The sequence below is a fragment of the Telmatherina bonti genome, assembly GCF_933228915.1.
Source record: "Telmatherina bonti genome assembly, chromosome: 13".
NCBI lineage: Eukaryota > Metazoa > Chordata > Actinopteri > Atheriniformes > Telmatherinidae > Telmatherina > Telmatherina bonti.
In genome coordinates, this window is record NC_136611.1 from 32,136,716 (window position 1) to 32,163,490 (window position 26,775).

At 38.9% G+C, this 26,775-nt stretch overlaps 1 protein-coding gene across 1 annotated transcript in view; it reads left to right on the plus strand.

The window, feature by feature from the left end:
* Positions 1–26,775, plus strand: part of zmat4a (zinc finger, matrin-type 4a) — a 187,788-nt gene that overhangs the window by 113,761 nt on the left and 47,252 nt on the right. The window contains 1 exon segment of the mRNA XM_079252005.1: positions 1,185–1,341. Within this exon segment, the coding sequence (XP_079108131.1) occupies positions 1,185–1,341 (157 nt within the window).

The window sequence follows — 26,775 nt, forward strand, 5'->3', positions numbered from 1 at the left end:
TTTAAAATTGACCGCTCTCGCTGATGCAGGCACCAGATTGACTGATCACGGATGTCAGGAGTTACAAATTGTTGGAAAGAATCAAATTATGTGAAAAATACTGATTTTTTTTTCTTGTTGAACTTTGACCTTTGTTTGGCTGACTAAAGGTCAGCCGACCTTTGTAGCAGCAATACTTTGTCGCCCACACATGATGCATGAAAAATTACTTGTGTACCTTTTGCTACAAAAATTTCCAATAAGAAAATCCTTAAAAATCCGGATCAGACTGGTCAAATGATGCAGTTTTGCCTGTAAAGTCGTGCTACTGTTGCTGCACACAGCATTGCATTTATAACTATTCGATAAACCAATTTAATACCGAGTTCTGCTGCAGCATGAAATACAGTAAACAGAGTGAAAGCAAATGTAAAATGAGAATATTTGACCAAATTAAGATTTCTTCTTAAAAAAGAATAAATTAGCTAGCCTTCGTTAGCTGATATTGGGAATTTAGCATGTCGTACAGCTGTAACAGAAACACTTCTACATGAAAATGAAATTTTCGCGGCGTCCAGCTGAAGTGTATTTTTATATAAGAAGTCCATTTATCATGAAGGTGAATAGTCTCGTTATACTATCTCACTTCGTCTCAAGCTGAGACAAATCAACTGACACGTTCGCTCTGTACTGCATGCGGTCGATGCCGAAGTGGATGGAGGAAATCACATCCGAATGAGGTCACAAAGTTCACCCTCCTCTCCTCTTCCTCCGCTCGTAGTTCCAGCCTTTCTTTGACCCAGACAGCCTGGAAGCCTGCCTCCTGCCTCTCACTTCTGAGTAAAAGCAGAGACATCTATCTCTCAGTGCAAGTGAGCCTGCTCTGTGTCCTCTGAGGATAATGGAGTTTGGGTGCAGCGCACACAGATGGACTATCTAGTAGCAGCCCACTATCAGCCGAATGAGCCCTATCCCCGCTTAAAACCCAAGTCTCAGCTCCATTTGCATCCCGCCGTGATCTAAATACTTCAGGCTCCCCTCCTGTGAGTGGAGGAGATAAACGATGCATTTGATGTCTTGCTAGAATCGTTGCTCTGTAATACATATGGTGTGTTTGAGTCCTCTTTTTAAAAGCTTGCAACGATAAATCGATGCTTCAGAAGACTGATGCATCATTCATGACACATATTTTTCTGTCTTTTTAGGGCAGCGATGAAGGCGACGTGGACAAGAATAAGTGCTGCACGTTGTGTAACATGTCCTTCACCTCAGCAGTGGTGGCACAGTCACACTACCAGGGTAAAATCCACGCCAAGAGGCTAAAACTGCTACTGGGAGAGCAGCCTGCCATCATAACCAAAGGTATAGCCCATGTTAAAAATGCATTGTGGGTATAAATGATGCACATGATGAACATGTGTTCAAAGTGGATTTGTAATTCAGAAGGAAAACAATCAGAATGAGAAGCTCAATGCTGTAAATGGGAGTGTTCAGGGGGCTGCATGTATGTGTGAAGTGGAACTGAATCCCTCACAGTTTATTTTAGATGAAAACTTAGCTGTAAGTTTGTTTTTTCATCCCATTACTACCAGTGATTTTATATTAAACCACTGGAAACTTTCTAAATAACATTGCCAGAGTCAGATTTGTAATTTTCCAGTTTGTAAATGATGTCTAAGAACAAGGTCCCCTGCAGTAACACACACAGTGTATGGAAGTAATGTAAGGGTCAGGATGTGCAGCAGGATACACTACAGCAGTCCAAAGGCCAGATCCATACAGCCGCATGCCCAACGGCTAGAGGAATAAATTCCATTTAGTATGGCTATTGTTGTTCTAACAAAGCAGTTTCTGTCTGTCTCTGTTTTAAATCAGCTAACAGTCTCTTCTCTGGGGCTATGCATTCTCTGCACAGCAATATTCTGACTGTCCACTTTAATCTAAACAAGACCCCTTTCCGATTATGGTGTTTACATGAGTTTCAGCGAGGATATTCCATTCATATTCCTGTTTACGTGTCACAGAGCATAGGTCGATTAATAAGTCACACCGACGTGCCGTCCACTCTCATGTTTGTGCCTTCATATAATCCATATGTTTCAAAACAAGAAGCACTGCTCAGGTTTCTCTCTGTGGCCGAACGCATGCCGTCTGTTTTTACCCACAGCCGTCTCCTTTTGCATGGAGGTGGCTGCCGTTGCCAGATCTTGGTCTCCTTTTGCATGGAGGTGGCTGCCGTTGCCAGATTTTGGTCTCCTTTGCATGGAGGTGGCTGCCGTTGCCAGATTTTGGTCTCCTTTGCATGGAGGTGGCTGCCGTTGCCAGATCTTGGTCTCCTTTTGCATGGAGGTGGCTGCCGTTGCCAGATTTTGGTCTCCTTTGCATGGAGGTGGCTGCCGTTGCCAGATTTTGGTCTCCTTTTGCATGGAGGTGGCTGCCGTTGCCAGATTTTGGTCTCCTTTGCATGGAGGTGGCTGCCGTTGCCAGATCTTGGTCTCCTTTGCATGGAGGTGGCTGCCGTTGCCAGATCTTGGTCTCCTTTTGCATGGAGGTGGCTGCCGTTGCCGGATCTTGGTCTCCTTTGCATGGAGGTGGCTGCCGTTGCCAGATTTTGGTCTCCTTTGCATGGAGGTGGCTGCCGTTGCCAGATCTTGGTCTCCTTTGCATGGAGGTGGCTGCCGTTGCCAGATCTTGGTCTCCTTTTGCATGGAGGTGGCTGCCGTTGCCAGATTTTGGTCTCCTTTTGCATGGAGGTGGCTGCCGTTGCCAGATTTTGGTCTCCTTTGCATGGAGGTGGCTGCCGTTGCCAGATCTTGGTCTCCTTTTGCATGGAGGTGGCTGCCGTTGCCAGATCTTGGTCTCCTTTTGCATGGAGGTGGCTGCCGTTGCCAGATCTTGGTCTCCTTTGCATGGAGGTGGCTGCCGTTGCCAGATCTCGGTCTCCTTTGCATGGAGGTGGCTGCCGTTGCCAGATCTTGGTCTCCTTTTGCATGGAGGTGGCTGCCGTTGCCAGATCTCGGTCTCCTTTGCATGGAGGTGGCTGCCGTTGCCAGATCTTGGTCTCCTTTTGCATGGAGGTGGCTGCCGTTGCCAGATCTTGGTCTCCTTTTGCATGGAGGTGGCTGCCGTTGCCAGATCTTGGTCTCCTTTGCATGGAGGTGGCTGCCGTTGCCAGATCTTGTGACAGAAATAAGCAGCGTTATCTGATGAAAATAATCAACTTGTTTATCCAAAACAAAGAAAGTTGCTTGTAATGAACGGAGCTGGCAGCTAAAGAGATGGAAGCATGCACTGTAAAACTAACGGTGTTATAAATGCTGTAAAAACTTCCAGCAGGTTGTAAAACAATGATTAATGACCTAATCAGTGTGATATCAGAATGTAAGTGGGAATGTAAACAAAGTCATTGTGACTTTGAACTGGCTGTTTTTTTTGTTTTTGTTTGGAGAACTGTACCTGGTGGGACTGGGTTTAATGGGCAGCATTGCAGTGCCGATAGATTACAAACTGGTGTTAATTTTCGACTGTGGATCTCTGCTGTAAAACATGAATGGTCGACAGAAAGATTTCAGGGACAAACGATGAACCTGAGCAAAGATTTAGAGGGTGAAAAAGAAACTACAGCCTCTAATCGTTGAATGTTTTTGATGCATCAGGGCATAATAAAAGTTTAACTGGTCTTCTTCAGCTCTTAGAGATAAACATAACCTGAGATGAACAACAAATCATCTGACTTAAGTCTGACATATAACTTAGATTTAGTCTTATGACTACATTGTCATTTAGTCGTATTCATTATTTACTCATCCGAATCATTTGTATTATTCATTAGTAAAAAACAATGCAACATTTTTTAAACAGTATTTTTCTTCTACAGACATATGCAATTATACTTTATTTGATTATCAGTGATATTTAGAATTTATCTTGATTTATGATTTATTTGAATGTATTCTGTAAAGTACTCATAAATAATATAAAATCATCATTATATTATATAAATCTTCTATAAAATTTTGTTTTATAATTTTCTTATCCTATTTATTGCAAAGGAAAACTTGTGTAACTGCATTATGTTCAATTATATCATGTATTTATTTATTCTCCAGTGAGTGGAAACATATTGGATGACTCACTTACATTTACTGAAGTGGTTTATTAACAAAAATAACATCCTCATTCATAAATATGCAAGAAAAAGCTCATAAATAGGTGTCCACTGTATGGCCACTATGCATGAAAGGGTTATATAAATAAAATGATATCTGCAGTTACCTTTATCAGCTCTAATATAAACTGTTGGGTTATGCATTATTTCAAGTTAACTGCAGTCTGTTACTCGATTATTATTTTATTTTAGTCCACGTTATAAAGAAAGATCTGTCATATAGTCCAAAGTGCATTGCATCATTATGTTTATTAAAAACCAACCAGTGTAACCTGGTTGAGCTCAAACATCTGGAAGAAAAGAGCAGGCAGCTGATAGACACACTGCTTCTACACGTTGTCCCAGAACAATTGTCTTCCAATCCATCCAAGCTGTTTTTGCCCAATTCATCCAACTGTTTGCTTGTTAGCAATAGATTTTTTTGTTTGTTTTTTGGGAATGGGTCTTGGTCTAACTTAGATTCCACTAAATCTTCGGAGTTATCCGGATCGCCATCCTGATCGAGGAATGCTTTGAAGCATCATATTCACTACATATGCACATAACTCCACAGTTAATGCTCTGGGTGATTGGCCATAAAATCCCAACAGCTTTTACAAGATCTCAAAGTTAGATCAGAAGTTCTGCAAAATTCTGGAGGAAAATGTCGGGACTTTCATCACTGCAAGAAAAGAAATCAAGATATAAACGTGCAACAAACATCAGAATGTAGCCAAGACCGTAGATTCATTATCAGTGCATCTCATAGTGTATCCATGTAAAATGAATGTAGGATTAGAAGAAAGGCTGTAAATCCCAGTATGAGTGGAAATGAGCTGCTTGGTGGAAGTCTGCGCTCTCCAATTGCCTTTCTAGTTTTATTTTTCTATCAAAAACTAAGAAGGATGAATGTTTCAAAGCATCGTAGCTGTAAAATCTATTCCGGTGCTGGATCTCAAAGTTTTATTTAATCAACAAATGACATGTACAGGAAGTATTTCATGTGTCCTTCCTCACTGATTCTCTACATGGATTTAATGTTTGTAGGGAGTCACACTGCTGATACTCATATTTAATTTGCAATGACTAAGATTAATTTCTTTATAACATTTTGGAAATAAACCTGCCTGAGCCATCTCCACCAATTAGTTTGGGTATGCATAAGCCAAAATAAGGTTTGTTTTAACACTCCTGTTTCACATTTTGATCATTTCATTGTTGTTATGTGATTATTAAGTTTTATTTCCATTTGCTAATAAACATTCATTCTAATTATTCCCATCCAATACAAACAGAAAAATACAAGAAAACCTTTTTCTCTTACCTTTTTTCATAGATTGAACTTTTTGTCTCCCAGTCCTCCCACTGATAAGATGTAAAAAAAAATATCTAAAAGTCTTATATAATGCCAAGATGTTACTGCTAATGATGGTTTAAGATATTACATCATTGGGTGAACCTTTGTTGTGGTTTCTCTTTTATTCAACGGATCATGATAAATGAGGATATTCATTTGTTTTCTTTGGATTTTTATGTGAAAATTTGTACACAGCTTTTGTCCTCTGATGAAAAGTATCTCCTTCTTTTTTACAGCTTCAGACCTGAATGGAAATGTATACCATTATAAAGCTGACTAATCCCCACCAGCATGGCACTGTGGGACTGATCCCATCTGCAGTCTGGTCCTGATACTGCAATAAAATATCAGATCTCTTTAGTTTAAGAGGAAAAATAACAATCAATGTTTAAGAGGTTGGAGCTCTTAAAAATAAGATGCTGGCGCAGGGCAGGCTAACACATCACTTTGTGTTAAGATAATTATTTAGATACTCTGTTGATAATGTAGTCGTTCTGCGTTACAGCTTCTTTTATATCAGTAGTCTGTATCAGCATGTACTCAAATGTAAGTACTTGTAGTCGTTTAAAAAGAAAAAAAAAAAAAAAGTGGTGTTGTTACATCCATATTTGATGACTTTTGCGCCACTTGGAATGTTTGTAATGTATTCACATGCTCCGAAACACAGCTTTTGACTCTAAGGTCGATTTTTTTGATGGTCAAAACTGGAGCTGCATTTAAACTTGTAAAAACAAGCTTTATTTTAGTCCTACTTTTGGTAAAATGTTGTTTTAGTTCACAGGAGAAAGATGCAAAGTCATGGTAAAATTTACCCTTCATGAGCAACAATTAATTCAACACCACTGCAATTAGAATACATAAAAAATTCTATTTTATTTAAATCCCTGCCTAGGAACATAAATATTTGAAGCCCCCAAAGCAGATATAACAAGATAAAGAAGGATTGACGCAGAGAAAGAAGAGTAAAAGAAAGATGACAGCTCATAGGTAGAAGTCAGGCAGTGAATGCAGCATGAAAGTGACCATCCTGCAGAAGGGCTAAAGAGTTTTTCATTTCTACTGAAATAAGGACGATTCATTTCCTTTTGCCTTTATAAGATAAAAAAGAATCGGGGCTGCGGTTTGTGTATTTGGGCTAAAGTTGCTGCAGAGTTCTCTTCATCTTCACCTTCAGGCATGAATTTTGCTATTATGCTGCAGCAGTGAAAGGAATTCATCTGTTCAGTTTCTTCCACCAGAGGGTTCACTAAAACATAAGCAGAGGCAAAACCAATGCTGGATAAATTCAGAATGCAAATGTTTCCATCAGGGCTACCTATGAGGGCTCCAACCCTGCAGGTTCTCCCTCCTCCAACACACTTGAATCCATTTAATACGTTATTTTGCAGAACTTGAAAGGCTGATTGATGCATTTAACTCAAGTGTGTTGGAGCAGGAAGACATTAAAAAAATAGCAGGACTGCTGTCCTCATAGGACCAAAGTGAGAAGCCCTGGTTTCCTCTAAAAGTACCCATTTATTGGTCAAGAGGAAGCTTCCAACAAATAAAACAAAAAGTAGTGGTAAGGTCTAAAGAAAAGACAGAGCTGTGGAGTGAATATAAATGAGTTGGTCAGCTAGAGTGCCAACAGTACGCTGTACACAAACAAAGCTTCAGGCTGACCTCCACATGCACACTTCTCACTGTGAGCTGAGGTGCTGGAATGCAGAACCGCAAACTAAAAATGTTTGCTGTGTTTACTTCGTAGCCTTTCCCTCCTGTGAATTTTGCTTATTATTTTTACGACTGCTAATTTGTTAGTGGACTCAAGGTTAGCAGCTGTGTGAAGATTACAACAGCAGCAGACGTGAAGCACCCCAAGGTAAAGAGCGTGATTAAAATGAAATAGTACATTCAGACTCTAATGAAAAAAGAAAAGCTCTGGATTTTTGGCCAGCTGTTAGGACGTAAATGGCCCCCGAAATGGTCGTGTTGAAAGCATTTTGTGGCTGCATTGGATGACTGAATGTGATTCTTGTCTTCTTTAATGAGATAATTAACATTATCCACTTGTGCTTTGGCTTATCGGTATGAATCAAAACCTGAGCTGTTATCTTGTGGAGACTGTGGAGCTTATTTGGGAATTAAATGCTATAAATATGTGCAGAGACATTTCATTCTGGAGCAGAGTGGAAGAGGTAATAACTGACTGAACAGCCACGGTCGATACATAGAGTATTTCCCATTGGTCGGTTTATCGCATCTCTGCTTCGCTCTACCAATGCAGCAGATGGAAGCAAGTTGAAGAGAATCTTAAGTGAGATTAGGCTTAATTCCTTTAAAGAAGTGGAAGTCATAGCTGGGAACGGCATCCCAACCAAAATGACTCTTTTCCAGCTGGAAGCTGGAAAACTAGCAGGACTTGTTCATAAAAGTTTGATAGTATTATATGAACGACTTGAACGGTGGAGTAAAATTACCTCGAATGATTGCAAATTGGAGCACATACAAACTTCATAGATCATAGTTTGCTGCAAGTATAGAGTTTGTGGAAGAAACATCATTCATTCATTCATTCATTCACTGTCAGAAGTGCTTAGTCTGATTAAGGGTCATGGGGAAGCTGGAGTCCATCCCACATGGTCATTTTCACATAAATTAGAAGAAACACTTGATAAGTTCAAGTTCCCTTTCCCTAAAAGTAATGAATGAACATTAAACTGTTTTTGCTTTGGAGGGAGGACCTGCAGTGGGAATGTTTGATATTGGACTGGTCTGTCCCAGATAGCTGGTTGATAACCAGTAAGTAGAGAGCAGTCACATGACAAATACCAAAGTTAACAAAAAGTAACTTATCATAATAATGTGAAACAAGAATCTAAAATAAAAGAAAACAAGTTTCTTAAGTTTGTGAGATTTTACTTTGTATGACTGGAAAACGGAAAAGGTGACCTTAAAGTGGAACAATTCTGTGCATTTTAGGCTAATTTATTTTTATTTCTGAGACCAGAAGGGCTGGGATTGATCGAGTTATTGTCACAAATAGCTTTATTTACTTCAGACCAACCCTCTCCGTAGGCTGTCAGATCAGCAAAACGAGTGGATTGAGACTCTTCCGCATTAAGCCCCGCCTCCCGCCACTGCACTACATCGGGAGCGCACCGCAGCTGCTTTCACCGTCATTGTAACATCTCATAAACAGAAGGATTAGGCTAATATGAACTCAGTAAAAATAAAAAAATACAATGTCAACACATAGCATACAGCCCTACATGTTGGAACCTGAATCAGAGCCTGAAAACGAAGTGGAAAACAGCAACCCACAGCAACAAATGCAGCAGGATGTCTCTCTTTGGTAAACTCACCAGCCATCGTTGGAAATAACTTTATCCCACGTTTTCCACCCACCTGATGTATTTGTACATGCCCTTGTTAACCAGTAGAAGGTAACCAATCACCGAACCTTATCCCCTGGGACGTCACAAGGATTTCCAAGAAGAAAAAACTCTCAAACAACGCGTTTTTCGTCGCCATGGAAACCGTACGGAGAGAGTGCTGGAACTCAAACTTAAACTCAAATATGCGTTTAGGTGACAAAAAACAGAACCGTTCACATGTCTGATGAGGATTCAACACTGTAACACTGTAGAAAGCTCAGAAAACTCCAAATACCATAGGACCCCTTTAAGTATTATTGTTTTAATTGAATTACTGATCAACAAAATGAGCAAACTAAAGCACTTCCAAAGCATGCTACGCGGTTTCTCAGCTATAAGAGAAAAAGTGCAAAGCTGCATACAATTAATTGCCACTAATTTGTTGCTGATTAAAGTCAGCAGCAGTAAACACTCTTTGTCAACTGCTCACCCAACATCCAATCACCAATGTCATCATTTCCAACAACAGAAGCACAACCAGAGCCGGTCTGGCAGTGAACGGCTGTCTGCATGTCTGAAGAAAAGAAAATAGCAAATTATTTACTCCTCTGCTGCTACCTGGTGTGTAAAATATACACAATTTCAGTTATTTTCTGTCTTTTTTTCTTAAACAGGTGGTTTGAGATATTCACACTAAATATGAGGAAAGGTGAGGAAGACATTCCCGCCACCATACTCCAGCTGAAAGCAGAGCAGGGTGTGAAGTCTAAGCTGACTTTATTTCCGGTCTTTACTGGGATAGTCGTGGCTCACTGGTACATGTGCCATGAAAACTTTACTTTGAATGTTTCTGAGAAGATAGATGTGTTAAATACAAACATGCATAAAGGAAGTCTCTCGGTCTCACGTTTCATGTCTACAATTCGCTTTCAGTTCACAGCCGCAACATCTGGGTCATTTTATATTCAGTTCTGTTCTTATAGTTTCCAACTCTTTCAGTTTTAGTGCTTTACGGCTTTTTCAAGCCCACTTGTGTGTGTGTGTGTGTGTGTGTGTGTGTGTGTGTGTGTGTATAAAACTAGTGAATGAAACCTCTGATCTTCACCTTGAGCCACAGCTGCTCATCATATTGACTATGTTTGATTACAAACAGGAGAAGCACTAATTTTCTGACCAGAACTGGTGTGGGGAGGGATAACGCAGATCTATATACATATACATTTATATACATACACTATTCACAAAAAGTTAGGGATATTCAGCTTTTGGGTGAAATTTCACAACAAGCCTAAAATGCATTCAAACATGTACAGGTGAACTTAATGTGATCTTCTCTAAGCTTTTAAATGCACATGTCCAACTGTTAGATGTTTCAATAAATTTTGCACAAGTTGCTGTTCTCTAACAAGGAGCTTAACGGCAAAAATCACGGCAGGTGTGTGATCCGTCAATTGACCAATAAATGTCCTGGTTCAATTAGAGCTGGTGTTTAAACAGTTGTCCTCATCATGCTGTTCACATTTTGACATCATGAGACCAAGACGACACCTAACAATGGAACAACAGTCCCTTGCCGTTGCGATGCTTCAAACAGGACGTTCTCAGACAGAAGTGGCCACTGAGCTTGGAGTGTCACAGAGTGTCATCAGCAGGTTGCAACAGAGATATCGAGAGACTGGAAGAGTCACAGAAAGGCCTAGAAGTGGACGTCCTTTGGCCACATCCCGTGCTGATGACCGCTACATTGTGAACACTGCCCTGAGAAACCGGATGATGAATTCCACTCAACTCCAGGCACGTTTAAGAGAGGTGAGAGGCACCCAAGTGTCACGTCAGACCATTCCAAACCGTTTCCATCAGCGTGGTCTGCGTGCTAGACGACCTGCACGGGTACCTGACCACACCACCAGGCACAGGCTTCATTGTCTTGCATGGGCCAGGGAGCATTTACGCTGGACGAGGAACCAGTGGGCCTCAGTGCTGTTCTCTGATGAAAGTCGATTCACACTGAGCAGAAATGATGGCCGGCAACGATGTTGGAGACGTGAGGGAGAGCGCTATGCATCAGCCACTGTTGTCACCAGGCGAGCTTTTGGTGGTGGCGGTGTTACAGTGTGGGCAGGGGTGTCCACTTGGTACAGAACTGCCCTACACTTTGTGAATGGTACAGTGACAAGCCCATACTACCTGAATAACATCATTAATCCAGTGATTGTGCCCCTACATGAACAGCACAGGCCTAATTTCATCTTCATGGACGACAATGCTCCTGCTCATCGAGGCCGCATCATCAGGGAACGGCTGTTGGAGACTGGTGTACCTCAAATGGAATGGCCTGCACTCTCTCCAGACCTGAATCCCATTGAAAACCTGTGGGATCAGCTGAGCCGTCGTGTAGAGGCTCGAAACCCTGCACCCCAGAACCTCAATGACCTGAGGGCTGCCCTTCAAGAAGAGTGGGATGCCATGCCTCAGCAGGCAATAAGTTGCCTTGTGAACAGCATGAGACGTCGTTGTCAAGCTGTAATTGATGCTCAAGGGCACATGACCAGATATTGAGACGTTCAAATTTTTTGTTGTGGTGTAACTACCATTGTTGTTACCTTTTGTGTTGAATAAATTTTTTGAGATGAGGAAATCAGTAGTGCATCCTTCTACTTAAATGTCTGACTTTTATGATATTATATCACTGTAGCATGAACATACTGCATTTTCCATAAATTTCACCTGAAAGCCAAATATCCCTAACTTTTTGTGAGTAGTGTATATATATATATATATATATATATATATATATATATATATATATATATATATATATATATACATACACACACTCCACTAATGAAACCTCATCAATGTGAAAAACAATATAGGATGGGAAAAGGGTTTTCAGCTCTGAGTAGTAGAGCTATCGGCCATTGCTTCAATACTCCTGATGAGAGTCTGAGGAATATAACTGTTATTGAGTATTGATTTAATGTCTGTGAAATGATTTGCTGTACAACATAACAACCGTAGCTTCAGGCTGTCTTCCAGGAATGTACTTGAATGTGACCCGATGGGAACGGAAGACATAATTATACCTCTACAGTTATTTTTCCTGAACTTAGGTCATATCAACAGATTGCAGTAATAAATGTTTATCTGTTAACCTTTTGCTGAATCCATTTCCCTGTCGAAACAGAGTTAGTTTTCAGCCTTATCCTCCCTGGAAAACTCTCTGGCCAGCCCTTTGCTACTTGACACTGACTAACATTTACTCTCAGTATTTACTCTCCGGGCGTTGTGTCTTTGGGCTTCACTCTGTTTCACGTAGCGAGGAGAGTATTAAAATGAGTCACTGTGACTTGCTTGAGATTTACCCCTCATCTTGGCCGCTGCCCCTGGCATGGTGGTATTGTTGGGAAGACAGATGTTGGCAACACCAGAGGGAGGACAGTGTGTGAAAGATGTCCTCTGCGTCTATAAGTTCATCTTTAAAGCCAGACATGGGAAAACATATTACTGAAACTCAACAACTTTATTGTAAATTATCAATGAAGTTAATTAGGGAGTTTTACAGAGAGTCAAAATAAACTGACCTGTACATGGACTCATGTAGCTCCTGCTGCATCCAAGCTCTTGTATTTCTTCATTTCAGGCTTTTTCCTTCATCCCTGAATGGATATGGATGTATCGGGCATCATTCCCCAACTGTTCTCAAAAGCAAACTTGTTCTTTAGTCCTGCTTACAAATTTGATATTAAAGTGACTGAAATGTTTGTATGTTTAGACAAAGTCGTTGTGACGTTTTCATTAAAATACTATAAGAGATTATAGCGGGTGTGTCCAAAGTGGACCCTGAAAGGCCACTGTCCTGCAGGTTTTCACTGGTTCCTTAGTTTAAGATACTGACTCAAACTGAACTGGTCCTAAAACCTATGAAGTTCTACACAATGACTTAATTTAAGTGTTTTGAAGCAGGGATATGTTTAAACATGCAGGATCGTGACCCTCAAGGACTGGAGCTGGATATCCCTGGCTCATAGCAATTTATTCAGATTTTACTTCTTAAAAAAAGGTTGCATTTTACATTACGGCTCAGTAATTATAAAGTAATTGTGTGGTAATTTCATGGTATTGCAGATTAAATAACTGTAATACATGTTAATGCACCATATTTACCAGTAATAATAGCCAGGTAATATCCAGTTATAAAACTGGGTACCTAATGGTATCAACAGATTAAAAGTGAAGTATTGTATTGCCTGTAACCTACACCAATAGGAAGGCAACAAATTTAATGAGAAAGTGAAACTATTTGGTCATAATATATTATTATTGTGGTAATTACTTGGAAGCTGCCCGGAAATAGCTATACATACTTAAATGAAGGAGTAATTAAGGTGGTATAATGTCATTATTTTCTAATTATAATCAGACACTTCATTGAGTTTTTCCTTTTTTTTTTTTTCATAGTAATATGACACTAAAGCAGACATCACTAAGGAACAATAGGATGGAAACAACATCAGTAGTTTCTATTTAATAACCACAATCCGGGTTGCAAAATGTTCCATTGCATGTTTCTGTGTAATTCCATGGCAAATTTGGATTACAATAATTCAAACTATATGTACTTTTAGGTTGTAATTACTGTGAAATATTGGCAATAATTTCATTTGGCTTGTGTTTCCATTGTATGATGGCCCCATGTCCTGGCCCTTCGACAGTGAGATCGCTGTTTTAGATTTTCTCTCATCAAAAAAATTTGTGGTGCAAAATTCCAAAAATTTCCAAACAAGGACATTTTAGTAATGGAAACCCCTGATAATATATAAGTATATAGTAGAAAATGTGTAATTATTTAAAATATGCAATACAATATAAAAAAAATAAACAGGAAACATGCTGAAAAACGGGAAAAATATCAATAAAAAAACACATTAAAAATGGGCGATATTGGTGCAAATTTTAGATAAAACTCACAGTATTTGTTTCGGATCAATACTGTCTGCCCGTAGATGCATTCACAGGACTGGAGCATGTCAGACATCAGACGCCCATAATGACACACACACACACACACGTCACATGAAGGCAGCTTCTAAAAATGATATAGAAATAAACATAACAAATGTAATTTGGTTCTCATCGTACATAAAGAGTCGTTCAAAAGAATCAATTCATTCATGAACATCAAATCTGTATCCAAGTCACCTCCAATTCCCAGATCCATCCGCCGAAAGTTGTGTTTAATCATAAAATGACTACTTTTTCTAATATTTACTATCTTGGTATGAGGAGGTGGAGGTTATCACCTGAACCCTGATGATACAAAACCTTCAGACTTATCAGGAGGTTTATATTTATCAGATGCACCAATAAAAGGAATCTGGATGTGTTTGAACACAGCAGGAGGCCACTTGCTTCACAGTCCGCATGCGTGATATTATAAACAGAGATGAGAATTTATTCTACAATATCCCAATTCCTAATTCGGTCGCTACACCGTGACAATGTTCACCCTGATACGCTGATGGAACCAGACTGTAGGGTGTCCGCAAATAATTCCCTGTGTGTACAAAATGCTGCATTTATATCATGTGAAGCTCACAGTATGCTTACTTATAACGAGTTCTTACTTTAGAAAGAAGGACCAAGTTTCAGTGTCCATTTTTCTTCTTATCATTTATTTAAGTCCTGCTTTCACCGTTCTGTTTATTTTTCCTTTCAATGTAATGATATGGGTATATATCACATTATCACATCTGTGAGTTCTAACCTGGTAAAAACTGTGGAACCACAGGCTGGCTTGTCAAGTCAATAGCATAAAAAAGACAAACATTTTCCAAACTTTTTCTGAAGACTTTTTAGTGAAATGGCGACTTTAACATCATGCTCTACTTCCATATTGTCTTTGAAAGACTCCAGTCAGATGATGTAGCGTTCAGGCTGCAGCCTTTACTGTCCCTGCTACATGTCAGTGACAGACACAGCCATTAAGGATGCCATCTGTGGCCAATGGCTCAGAACAGAGGCAGCAGCGTCCCATCCTCAAGAATGGGTGGCACCATCATCAATCGCACTGACATCCAGCAAACTACTGGGACTCTGTGGACCCTTCCCTTCACCTGACACATAAAAAGAGCAGGTATGGGAAAACAGAACAAACAGAAAAAAGACAAACGTCATGTCATTATCAGCATGAAAGAGTCTCATATTGCCTCATTCACTTTCTTTATTCTCCCGTCTTGTTTTGTTACCGATGCATACACATTGTTTACTTGAGGGTGAAATAATGAGTTTATCAATGAAGGGTTGAGTGTGTTGTTCTTGAGCAATGACTCACACTGCAGCAGAGATAAAAGAACTGCCAGCTTCAGACAGAGCTTGTTTTATGCACTGAAACTGTAAATTAAAGCACCTCTGCTGTTCAGGCACCCAGATCTGTCACAAATGGAGGTTGTCAGGAAGATGAATCCAGGACACCCGGAGGTCTGGACTATTGATTTTTACATAAGTAACGTCAGCGGACATGCTGAGTCCTCTGTTGATCCGCTTGTCGCCCGGGACCAGCTGTTGTTCCCATCTGCTACCAGTCAGCAAACAATTGCAAAACTGCAGCTCTTCTAGCATGTTTTTTTTTTTTTTAATTTAAAATCCAGGCACTTTTTCTTTCTTTTTTCTTTCTTTTAAAACACACTTCACTGAGTCATATTTTAATAGATCCTAAAGATTATAATCTAAGTATTTAATTAGTTGATATTAAAGTTGAACAGCATTTTTTTTTAATCTTTTATAAAATATGATTAACTTGTCTGCGCGCTGTTACTGAGGCAACGCTCTTTTGGATGCGATACACCCACTGACCCACATAACACATCCTCATCTATATGCATTTTAGTAAAATCAATTGCTGGCCTTACACTGACTTTTGAATTGCAATTTAAATTCTGTTTTGTAACTCAGGCAGGCTGAATGTACTAATGATTTGTCATTAGCACTTTTCGTATCGTTAAAGCCTTGTGTGTTTCATATTCACACGCATGGTCTGTGTGTAAGGGCTATTTTCACCCACTGGCCTCTTTCTAGCACAATTTCTGCCATGAAAGCCACATCCGTCACTATGAGTGTCTTTTGTGGGGACATAAAAAACTTTCTCTGCGGTTATTTGGAGAAATATGTGCTGAAATGTGTGTGCTGTAACATGGCTGGGATGTAACCTTTGTATTTGATTTAAACTGAATATTAGGACCTTGAACAGCTGAATTGTACGAGTCATAGCAGTAACATATCGTTAGAAACCCCCCAGCTCGCCAGTGGAAAGGGGGAGAGGTTTGTAAGCATTAAACCCACAAATAAGTTCTTTTTAAAATAAAAAGATGTTTATTTGTGGGCATGAATGTTGTTGCCCATGACAACCAGGCAGGGATGAAGAACCAACACAAAATTGTAACAGGCTTCACGTCACACCCTGAACAACAAAAAGAGTGACAAACTATTCACAACAAAACCCCTGATATTTAGGACAGGTTACAAAACACCCCTACTGGGCTCACAAAGATACACAAATCCGTACTACACATCAAAACCACTTTCCAGGCTGACAACCAAGACAAAGTGAAGCAAACTGCGCCATCAACACTCAGCTGGCCTGAATGATTGCCAGCCTGCTCCTTAAATATGGCTGACGAGCTGAAGATGGTGACGAGGCAGTGAATCCTGGAAGGAGCAGTGCAGCCAGTAGAAGGGTGGAAACAAGGCAGACAACCAGTAGTCTACTGGCAATCACACCGTCAGATTTCCATCACAAATAATGGGACGTAACACATATCGATCTATAGTAATTTACCAGGATGTTTCATCCATTTTCCTAACCGCTTAGTCCAATTAAGGGTCGCGGTGATGCTGAAGTCTATTCCAGCAATCAGAGGCAGGTACACTCTGGACAGGTTGCCAGTCCATCTTTACCAGGATGTTGTATTTTTAAATTCCCTCATTTTCATCCCACCAAATGTACCGTAGATATAGACAAGGAGATTTTATTCATCGCTCTGCTGTACAGTAGCTTCATATCCACGGACATTAAAAATAGAAATAAAAATGGACAACAGTTTAAATGCTGTTAAAGTGTGAGTATTATTTGAGAATATTAAGAATAAATGTTTTATCTTATATTAATTCTATATATTAAATAAAGTTATCTTTGTATTTATTGAATTTAAAGCAGCTTTTTAAGCCTCTTACTAAAACGTTGACACATATTTTGTACAATTATACTTGTTTTGTCATTAAACAACAGAATTGAAACAGAAGTTTTACAAAAGCTTGTGTCTGTATCGAGTATATAGTGTATGTGTAAGTACAGAGAACAACGAAGAAGCTAACAGATGCTGCAGATATAAACATAGTATAATCACTGTTGTCCTCCCAAAGACTCACTGCAATCAATGAATGTACTGTTAGACTCATAATTGACTGAATTAACATTATTCATATCCCACAATAACATCTTTCTAGCCTTGTGAAAGAAGCATGCTAGCTAACATACAACTGTAATCAGAGTTTTGAAAAGCAGACAAAATATTTCTGCTATTAGAACATATCATTTTTTGAGAGTTTTGGAAAAGTAGGGAAGTTGTTCAACTGTTCAAGTAGGCTTATGTCACTTTTCTTTTAAACAACTTCCCAAACAAAAGACCTGCTATATTCTTAACAAAACCATTTCAAGTTTAGTGTTTAATGTAAAGTTCGCTCCTAAAAACTGTTATTTCTTTAGATTTGATGGACACATCACAGCTAAACTGTGCAAACTTCGTATAAAGGCTAACTAACATCAGTCTTGCATCTGTTTGAGCACTGTACAACTAGTAATAGTCAGTCTGATGCTAACTCTTAACTCTTCCTCTCTCCTTTCATGTCTTTCTTTCTCTCCCTTCCTGCAATGATGTACTCTTGAATTTCTTTGCTAAATCCATCATGGTGTTCAAAGTGGACACTGCGTTGATATCCAGTTGCTAGCTTGTTACAAGGTGCTTCTCAGAATGAGGGTGGTGCAGAGCAATGACGGCTCTGGGACATGATGACAGTTGTGAACTCAGCTAATCATCACTTAAAGAACAAATGGATGCCATAGCAGGGTTTTGGAAAAAAAACTTGTCACCGCATTTAATTTCAGTATCGTCTCGCTGTCCTTACAGGTCTTTATAAAAAGTCCCTCAGACAGCTGCAGCTTCCCCACAAAAGCACACAACCCAACCCTTCCTCTGACCATTTATGCCAAAATAAAACTAATAACTTCAGGGCTCTGTCTCTATATCTGGCTTGACACTGCTGCAAGGTTGTGGTTTGTTATGAACCAACCGGGTCATAACAAACCACAACCTGATCCTTCAGGTCACCAGAGTCGAGTCTTCTTTCTGTTCCTAGAGTCAGAACTGCACCTGGAGCGGCATCGTTCTGTCTTTATGCTCCTCACATGTGGAACAAACCTCCAAAAAACTGCTGATACTCTCAGCTGTTTTAAACAAAGGAGAAAACTTTTCTATTTGTCACTTTTTTATCAAAAAGTCATCACAGTTATCAGACACCACAAAAAAAAAGAGTTCTGCCCAGATAATGAGTCAAGGACAAGCTATCAGAAAAAAATATTTTTCTTTTCTTGCAGACTTGGGAGAAAGAACACATTTCTCTCTTTTTGCTGGGTTTGTAAGGGTCTTAAGTGTAAATTGTTCTGTTTGGCAGGTGCACATTGATCAAATATACCAGACAACGTCCATTAAACACGCCTTGACAGTGTGGAAAAATAGCATGTTCTGATATTAATGAGTTAAAATGTCATAAGGCAAAGATTTACTTTAGAAAATTAGTATTAAAGTGAACTACAGCTAGAAAGTCTAAAGGAAAAATAATATTCCGAGTTCTGATTTTACTACATGATGATATCACTGCATCAGATTGTTAATTCAAGCTTTAATGTTCCCCGTCTGAGTCACACACATGCTGTATATATACCTAATAGTTTCCATTTCTGAGGAAACAGCTTATAAGGTACAAAGCATCAGGGTTTTTCCCCCTTCATGTGTGCACTTTGTAGCTTGCAGAAGAAGTGAAAATGAAGGAAAATTAGTGGGTTAGTGGGCGGAGGGGAGGGAGCTGGCGTGTGATGCTTTGGAGGCAGAGACAAGGACATGATTCAAAACATTTTCATCCCTTCCACTCAAAAAATGTGAAGCCCCCTCTGATTTATAACTCTGCACTCACTAAATAAGTCTACTCTGTCCCTCTTCTGTGTGCATGCAAGTGTCATGGCAGGAAGGGATTTGACTTTTAAACACTTGTCAGTGTGCAGAGTTATCACAGGCGAGGAGACGTGTTCTGCTGCAGCTCAGAGAGAAACGCTGCATTAGTGTGGCATGTGCTAATGCTTTTTCTCTCAGGCTCTGAGTAGATGAAAAGCTTTGCAGCACTGCACGTTTCATCTGTTTAAGAAGTTCTACTTTCTCCGTTAGGAAAAGGAAAAAGCCTGGTCAGTGATGAGCACGGTCTTCACAGAACAGCTGCTTAAGAGGTGAAAGATGCACTTGAATTAATCTGAAACGGAGAGAAAGTCAACAGGAAGCAGCAAAGTGTCAGAGGAACACCTCCTGACTGGTTTCACTGAAGCACAAACAAATTTCTGAAATTTATTTCTATTCATGTGAATTCCAAAATGTTAGCTTTGTTTCCAATAAGAGTGCCATGCATCTCTGCTGAAACAAGCACTAAGCGATGAGAACCTGACGAAACGCTGCCAAGAAAAATGCCCCTACCGTCGGACTGACTCAGAGTCAGTTTGAATTAGCTTGAGGATTTCTGCACAGACGTACAGTGACTTCTGCTGCGTTCGGTACGATAAAGCCTTTATGTTAAGTCAACCTATCAGCTGCTATTTTCCAGTAACTCCACAGTCCCAGAATAAATATTTCTGGTTATTATAATGCTGTAAGAACAATGAGATGAGATGATGTTAGGATGTAAACTTTGACAGACCTGTGGTGATCCTGTGTTTAGATTGGAAAACAAGTTTGAAAGAGTTACAAGAGTGACAATTTATTTTGCCGTAGTTTTATGTTCGTTATTGGACCTGCCAACTTGAATATAATGCAACAAAACAAAGCCATTAACTAATTAATTAATTAAAAATAATAAAACAAAAAAATATAAAAACAGATAAAAATAAAAGATTAAAAAAATAAAACCAAGAAAAATGCAACAAGGGGTTAATGACATTATCCATGAAGGAAAAAATAAATCAATTCCACAAACATGCATGTTTTTAAAGACCCTTTAACTTCATTATTTATTTATTTATTATTTGTTTTTATTGCTTTTATTTTTACTCTATTTTAGGATGTCTTTACATGTGTTGTATGTTTGTCTAATGTGCTCCTACTACCGCTTTTCAATGTGGTTTTAATACTGCAAATGACAAACAAACGGAACTGAACTGATGGAGAAAGTAAAACTCTTTTAATGACCCATTATCTGGTCCTGAAGCAGGGGAACACACACTGTTCAGGACGAAGACACACCGGTCTGCAGGATGTGCTGCAGATCTGTCGGGTTGCCACGTTCATCTTTGACGTCACAAAATTCTTGTAATTAAAGCACATCTGAAAGTTTAGTTTTATTTCAAGGAAGATCAGAGTAAGATTCCAGTAAACCACCCAGCTTACACACAGATATGCTTCCTGTAATGTTAGCTGATTTATGCCGATTATTGTCAAAAACCTGCTCTGCTCCGTCGTATGCAGTCTTGTGACTGAGAACAGGAGAGTTAATGCAATTTTAAAGCTTCTTTCTCTTACAAATTGCCTTCATTCAGCAAAGTGTTAAGTAAAATAATATCTCAGTTGTAAAGTTGAACTAACTTATTTTCCATGCAGAGTTAGTGGAACTGATTTACCCCCCCCCCAAAAAATAATGCCTCTTTGTTTTTCACCTTAAACTCTTTTGGTCGTATTTATAAAGAAATCACCACCGCTGTAACTTTAACAACAGTATTCTCTTAAATAAAATTCCCGGTAGCAATTTATATATTAGGTAACTTAATTAAAAAAATGTACAGACTTATTTTTTTAGGCACAACTTTGCATGTTTTCATCTTATTGGCCAGTAATGCCACAGCTGTGCTCATGTTTAAACTAGCAATCTAAATGAATTTTCTTTTTCAAGCTTTTAGACTTCCTGTGTTGGAAATTAGATCAGTAAACATCACGTTAACTCAATCCAGGGTTCAGTCAATAACCTGAAATATTTTACTCAGATATGTTAATAAGGAGGGCATCAACAGACCGAACCGAGCCAGCAGCGCAGTTCACCCTGCAAAACAATAAATCCCTCATGTTCCAGCCAATCATCAGGTCAGTTTATAAAGACGCTGCATCTCTGCAGTCGATCTGAACGAAGAGAAAAATATTTTGGTTGCTTTATGCATAACGTAAAAGCAAGAATAAAAAGTAAATGAGAACTTTTAGCAGAAATGCTGCAGATGATGTGGCCATAGATGCTGATGTTAAACATGAGCTCATCACAGTGCACGCTGCAGGCCTCTTCAGGCGTATGTGTGTCATTTACACACACATTTGCAGCTTTCCCCATGTCATTTTATGCACTTCAGTGGTTAGGCATAGAGAGAAGTGACACATAATGCAGAATGACATGACACACGGAAGACACAAAAAGGAAAAGATGTAAATCTAAAGTAACCTGGTGAATTACAACCAAACTTAATATCATGAGTTCAAAGTCCTGATTTCTGACATTTAAGTGGTGTTATTGTTTTTATTCCACAAACTGGCATTACGTACTTAATGTGTGTGGTTTTTTTTTCAGGCAGTTATCTTTAGACATATATAAAGATAACACGGATAACATATACAAACAAAAAGTCATATTTTACAAGGAATCTAATATCTAAACTACTTGCAGCAAGAACATCCCTGGTTCTGACATTTAATTTAATTTAATTAGGTATTTTTGTTGTAAAAAATCCTCCAACATCTGTAAGAATGAGAGCCATTAGCAGTGGAAAGGACATCCATGTTCAGGAGAAAATCCATCCCAGGCACCTGACTTTTCCTCTGAAGCAACATTGTTTTATTTTAGTAATTGTTTCCACAAAAACTGGATGGTTTATTAGCAGCAGTTGTAGATTTATTCAGATGATAAACCAACCAGCAGTACAACATAACCAGACACATGGACATGAATGAATTATTTATATGTATTATGTTAGTGATCACTTGTTTATATTTATTATTACCTTAAAAATATTTTCACTGACTTTTTTCTTGACTTTCTGAGTAGGATATACTTTAGTCTATTAATCAAGCCATTTAATATTTTGCCCGCTAAGCAATGACAGTTTTTAATTCAGCCTCCAGTATTTTTCTTTTTCTTTTTGCCAACAGCTGTTGTTTCTGTGCTTTAAAATTTGTAGCGTTTGCCAAAACTAGCAGCGGCTGCCTATTGATCTCAGCCGCAGTAATGAGTCTCATTTACACAGGTCTAGTTAGGTCTGAAATTGAATTAGAGGTAATTGTGTTGGTTAAATGAGTTCCAGCACTGAGCTTTGTGGTTGCTGGGAGAGTAAAACTGTGAAACCGGACCTCTTGCAGGGCTCTGCTTCTTCATGCCTTGTGGTTTTAAATTCCCACAAACACTGAAAAACCAATCGGCTGCAACATTAAAAACAGGTTGATGTGAACGATATTGATCATGTCCATACACTGATATCATTTCATGACGCTTATAGCGGTGCTACTTTGACAGAGACCACCTTACCTAAACCACAACTACCACAACATACGCAACGGGCGACATGGTATTTGCCTATAACGGAATAGTCAATCAGATGATTACCCAAAGCCAGTGCAATGATTGGTGGAACAACAGCAGGGCAGGAGAAGGAAGCGCACACACAGAAGCATCTAGCGCAGCGACATTTGTGGAAAACCGCAGGAAAAATTAGGAAAGGCTCCATTACATGCATTAAGAATGTTAATATAGTTAAAGTGTCTCTTTTATGCACATTTCAGTCTAATTTATTTTAAAATGCAACTCCAGAAGGGCAAGAAATAATCAAGCATTTTACACAAACACCTTCATTCAGATCAACCTCTGACAGAAACCAGCGAATAGAGAAAGCTCCGCCCCATGTCCTGCCTGCAGGCTGCGTCTGATTGGTCAACTGCTAGGAGTAGTTATACTGAGTGCTAAAGGTGGGCGTGGCTTTCTTCTCATGAATATGCACAACCCAGAGAAGATGACCAAAATCACTAAAATTTACAAAGTAGAAAAAACTCTCTAAAGCTAATTGTTTCTGTCGCCATCGAAACCGAACGGAGAGAGTCCTGAAAAACTCAAACATGCGTTTAGGTGATAAAAACTGGCGCCGCTCATATGTCTGATGAATATTCAACACTATACCCCGGTATGAAGCTCAGAAATGTAGAAATAGCTTCATAGAGCTCCTTTAATTACATAACGCAGTTACCGCTGTTAACAAGTTACGTTTTGCAGTCTGATAATTAGAGAAATAAATGAACTTATTACATTTATGAAGTTGATCAAAAATAGATGATTTAATTAAATAATAATCTGAGTTGATATGATGATGTGATTTCTGTGTCCTGCATAGTGGTGTTAGAAGAAAATAAACTGATATGTGTCACATTACCAGAAAAATCTGATTTGAGTCACTTCATTACAATAATGTCGACATCGTCCATCTAACCTGACAGCAGGTTAGATGGACAATGTCTAAACCAGCGTGTGTGTGTGTGTGTGTGTGTGTGTGTGTGTGTGTGTGTGTGTGTGTGTGTGTGTATCTCGGCTTTCTGAACAACCAGCTACAAGACTGGCATGACGAAACGTGGCATGTGCACTGTTTCCTCGACTTGATGATAAACCAAGACCATCGGGCTCAGATGATTCATTCCCTGGAGTACTGATGATTCGCTCAAAAAAATACACACATCCCTGTTAAAAAGAAGAAGAAGGAAGCGTGTGGAGAAAGCTATCTCCCTCTCAGCCTGGTCCTCGTACTTAGCACAGTGGTACAAAGCTAGAAAATGCATTTCTGATGCATAAGCAACCTTTTTTTCCAGCTGTTGCTCAAACCTATAACACAGAAAAGCGAAAGCCTTGTCACCAAGTTGAACATTCCCTTTGTGCCGCCAGCGCCGCATCAAGCTGAAGTCATGTGCTTCTAATGCAGGAGATGAGCTGAATCCTACGTTAAAGCACGGGGGGGGGGGTGGAGTTAAACAGCACACCTCTAATGAGAGGAAAGGAATGGTTCCTTCATGAGCCTTCTGTGTTATCTACAGCATCAGATTGCCATCTTGCAATAACGGCCCGCTGCCTCGTATCGAGTGTAAAGACTTCAGGTTAAACCGGTGGGCTGCGAGACAAATGGCTGGGACACTGTAAGTATGGTAGGAAGAATATTTAATTAGTGTGTGATTACACTTTACTGGAGGAAATCGCTGCCTTTAAACTACAAGAAAACTTAGAAATTAGCTGGTGAGACACAAAGCAGTCAACAAGTAAAGCACATAATATCATTGTTAGACCTGCAGGTCACATGTAATGGCCCACATAGAGAGGGTGTGTGGTTTTGTGAATAAAAAATACCACTGCTGTGGAGGGGTTTTTGGCCCATTTTTGAAAAACCCTTTAAAGTAAAGGCCATGACACAATGGTGAGAAAAGTTTATTTTTATATGAGGGCGTTACTTGGCCCTTTAACAAAATATAACAATAACCATAACTATTTTAGGGAGGATATTTACCATTTATGATCATGTTATATGTCAAAATTATGCTAGTATAATCTGCTGCTTCCTGGTATCCATTAGGGGGCAGAAGATAAGTATCAGATTGTGTTCAACAGGATTATGAGCAAAGTATTTACCATGAGGTGATGCAAAACATCTCAGAAACTTTGTGTATGAATATGATACATTTGCTTTAAATGGAAAAGGCTCATGTTCCCATTACAGCATTACAGTCAGGAGAACGTCTGAAGTTTGGTGTGTACAAACGATTAGCTGCCAGACTGAAACACTCCCAGTTTACGTCACAGTTTTAAATCCCTTGACCCACTCATTTTTACTGGCATTTTACCCAAATTGAGTTTGCTTTTATTGCTTTTATAGTTTTTACTGGTGTGATTGTTTTATATTTATTGTTTTATATTTCATTGTTTTATTGTTTTATGTTTTAATATGTTAATTTTTTCATGTTCAGCCCTTTGTTCAGCAGCAGCTGTGGGAAAGTGCTTTATAAATAAAGTTGGCTTGGCTTGACTTCACGCTGACATAATATCTGCTTGTGTAATGTGTGCAGACGACAAACATCATTTCATCTGAATTTCTTCCCCTGAAATTCACCGTTTCATCAAGAACTAACAGGACATATATAAGCAGATAGAACTGGCTGACACGGTGCTGTTTTTATTATGGAACAAATACAGTTTTGTTTATTTTTATTTATTTATTTATTTTACTTCCCTTGAGGCCTGGAGACAAAAAATAAATAAATAAATAAAAAGAAAGTAAAAACAATCCATGCTTCATGGTCTGGTCCCAGTCTGTCAATGAAGCTTCCTGCTCCAGTGCTTTATTTGGCTGGATGCATTAATTATTCCTCAGTTGCCATGAATAAATCTCAAAGGAAGAATGCAGTTGTTTTCAGATATTTTCAGGATGAACTTGGTTGTTTTAAGTTCATTAAAAGCCTGTTTGCAAAATGCTGTTTAAAAGGCACTTGTTCATTAATGGTGCAGGACTGCATCAGAACTGGATCCACACAGGCTTCGTAACGAATTAGTAACACCCTTGTAAGAAGAAGTTGTATTATCACCGAGCTCAAAAACCGAAGCGTCTAAAAAAGGTGTTATTTTCTCTAATTATCTGAATTGAAACACCTGGTTGGACACAGAGAATAAAACTGCAGCAAGACTAAATAAAACAGTATTTAATCTCCTTCTCTGTAGAGCCGTAGAGCAACTTTATTATATTGAAAAAACATTTTAATTTATGGGCATTTTACAGACTTTTGCCTCTATCCCACGTTTTTTTGGATGTTTTATGATTAGATTAAATTCAAACAAAAGAAAGGAACGTTAAACTCACTGAAATTATGTTCAGTTAAATCCAATTATTGTTCAATTTATTGTTATCCAGCTGAGTTTGAATCAGATGTAAATCAGTCAAATTAAGTAATCATAAGTTGTTATTGCCAAGCAGGTAAGAAGGTTTGTCTGTTAGCAACTTTATACAAACATTACAGGACACACACACAGATATACATACATATATGTATATATATATATATATATATATATATATATATAATGGGTTTTTTTAGGTAGAGATGAGCAGCTTGGTGGAGGTCTGACCTCTCAGGGGGATTTTTTTTGTTGTAGCTGTAACCAAAGCACTTCCTGAAAATAATTTCAGTCAGTAAATTAGATATATTTGAATTTTCTAAGAATATTGAATCAGTGTGTGATTACATTACATGTCACTCGAGGAGGCGAGTGTGTAGAGGAGTTGCACTGACAATGATAAATGACTGTTGCTTATAGGCTTTTTAATCATCCCCTTTAGTGCCTGTAATTATTTCCCAAGTGGGCACTTTTTTTTCTCACCAGATAAATCCACTCTGGATTTATTTTTTTTTTATTTTACACAAAACAGACCCAAACCTCCAGTGCAGACTTGCCTGCTGCCGCAGTATTATACTGTATACAGAACAGCTTTGACGTTAAAAGCTGCTCACATCAATATTCTCTTTGCTAACCATTGGTTAATGGTTACATGCAGACTAAATGCAATCAGCTCACCAGTACTCCACTCTTATGTTGAATTGGTTTTGAAAGAAAGTAGATATGTTTGAATT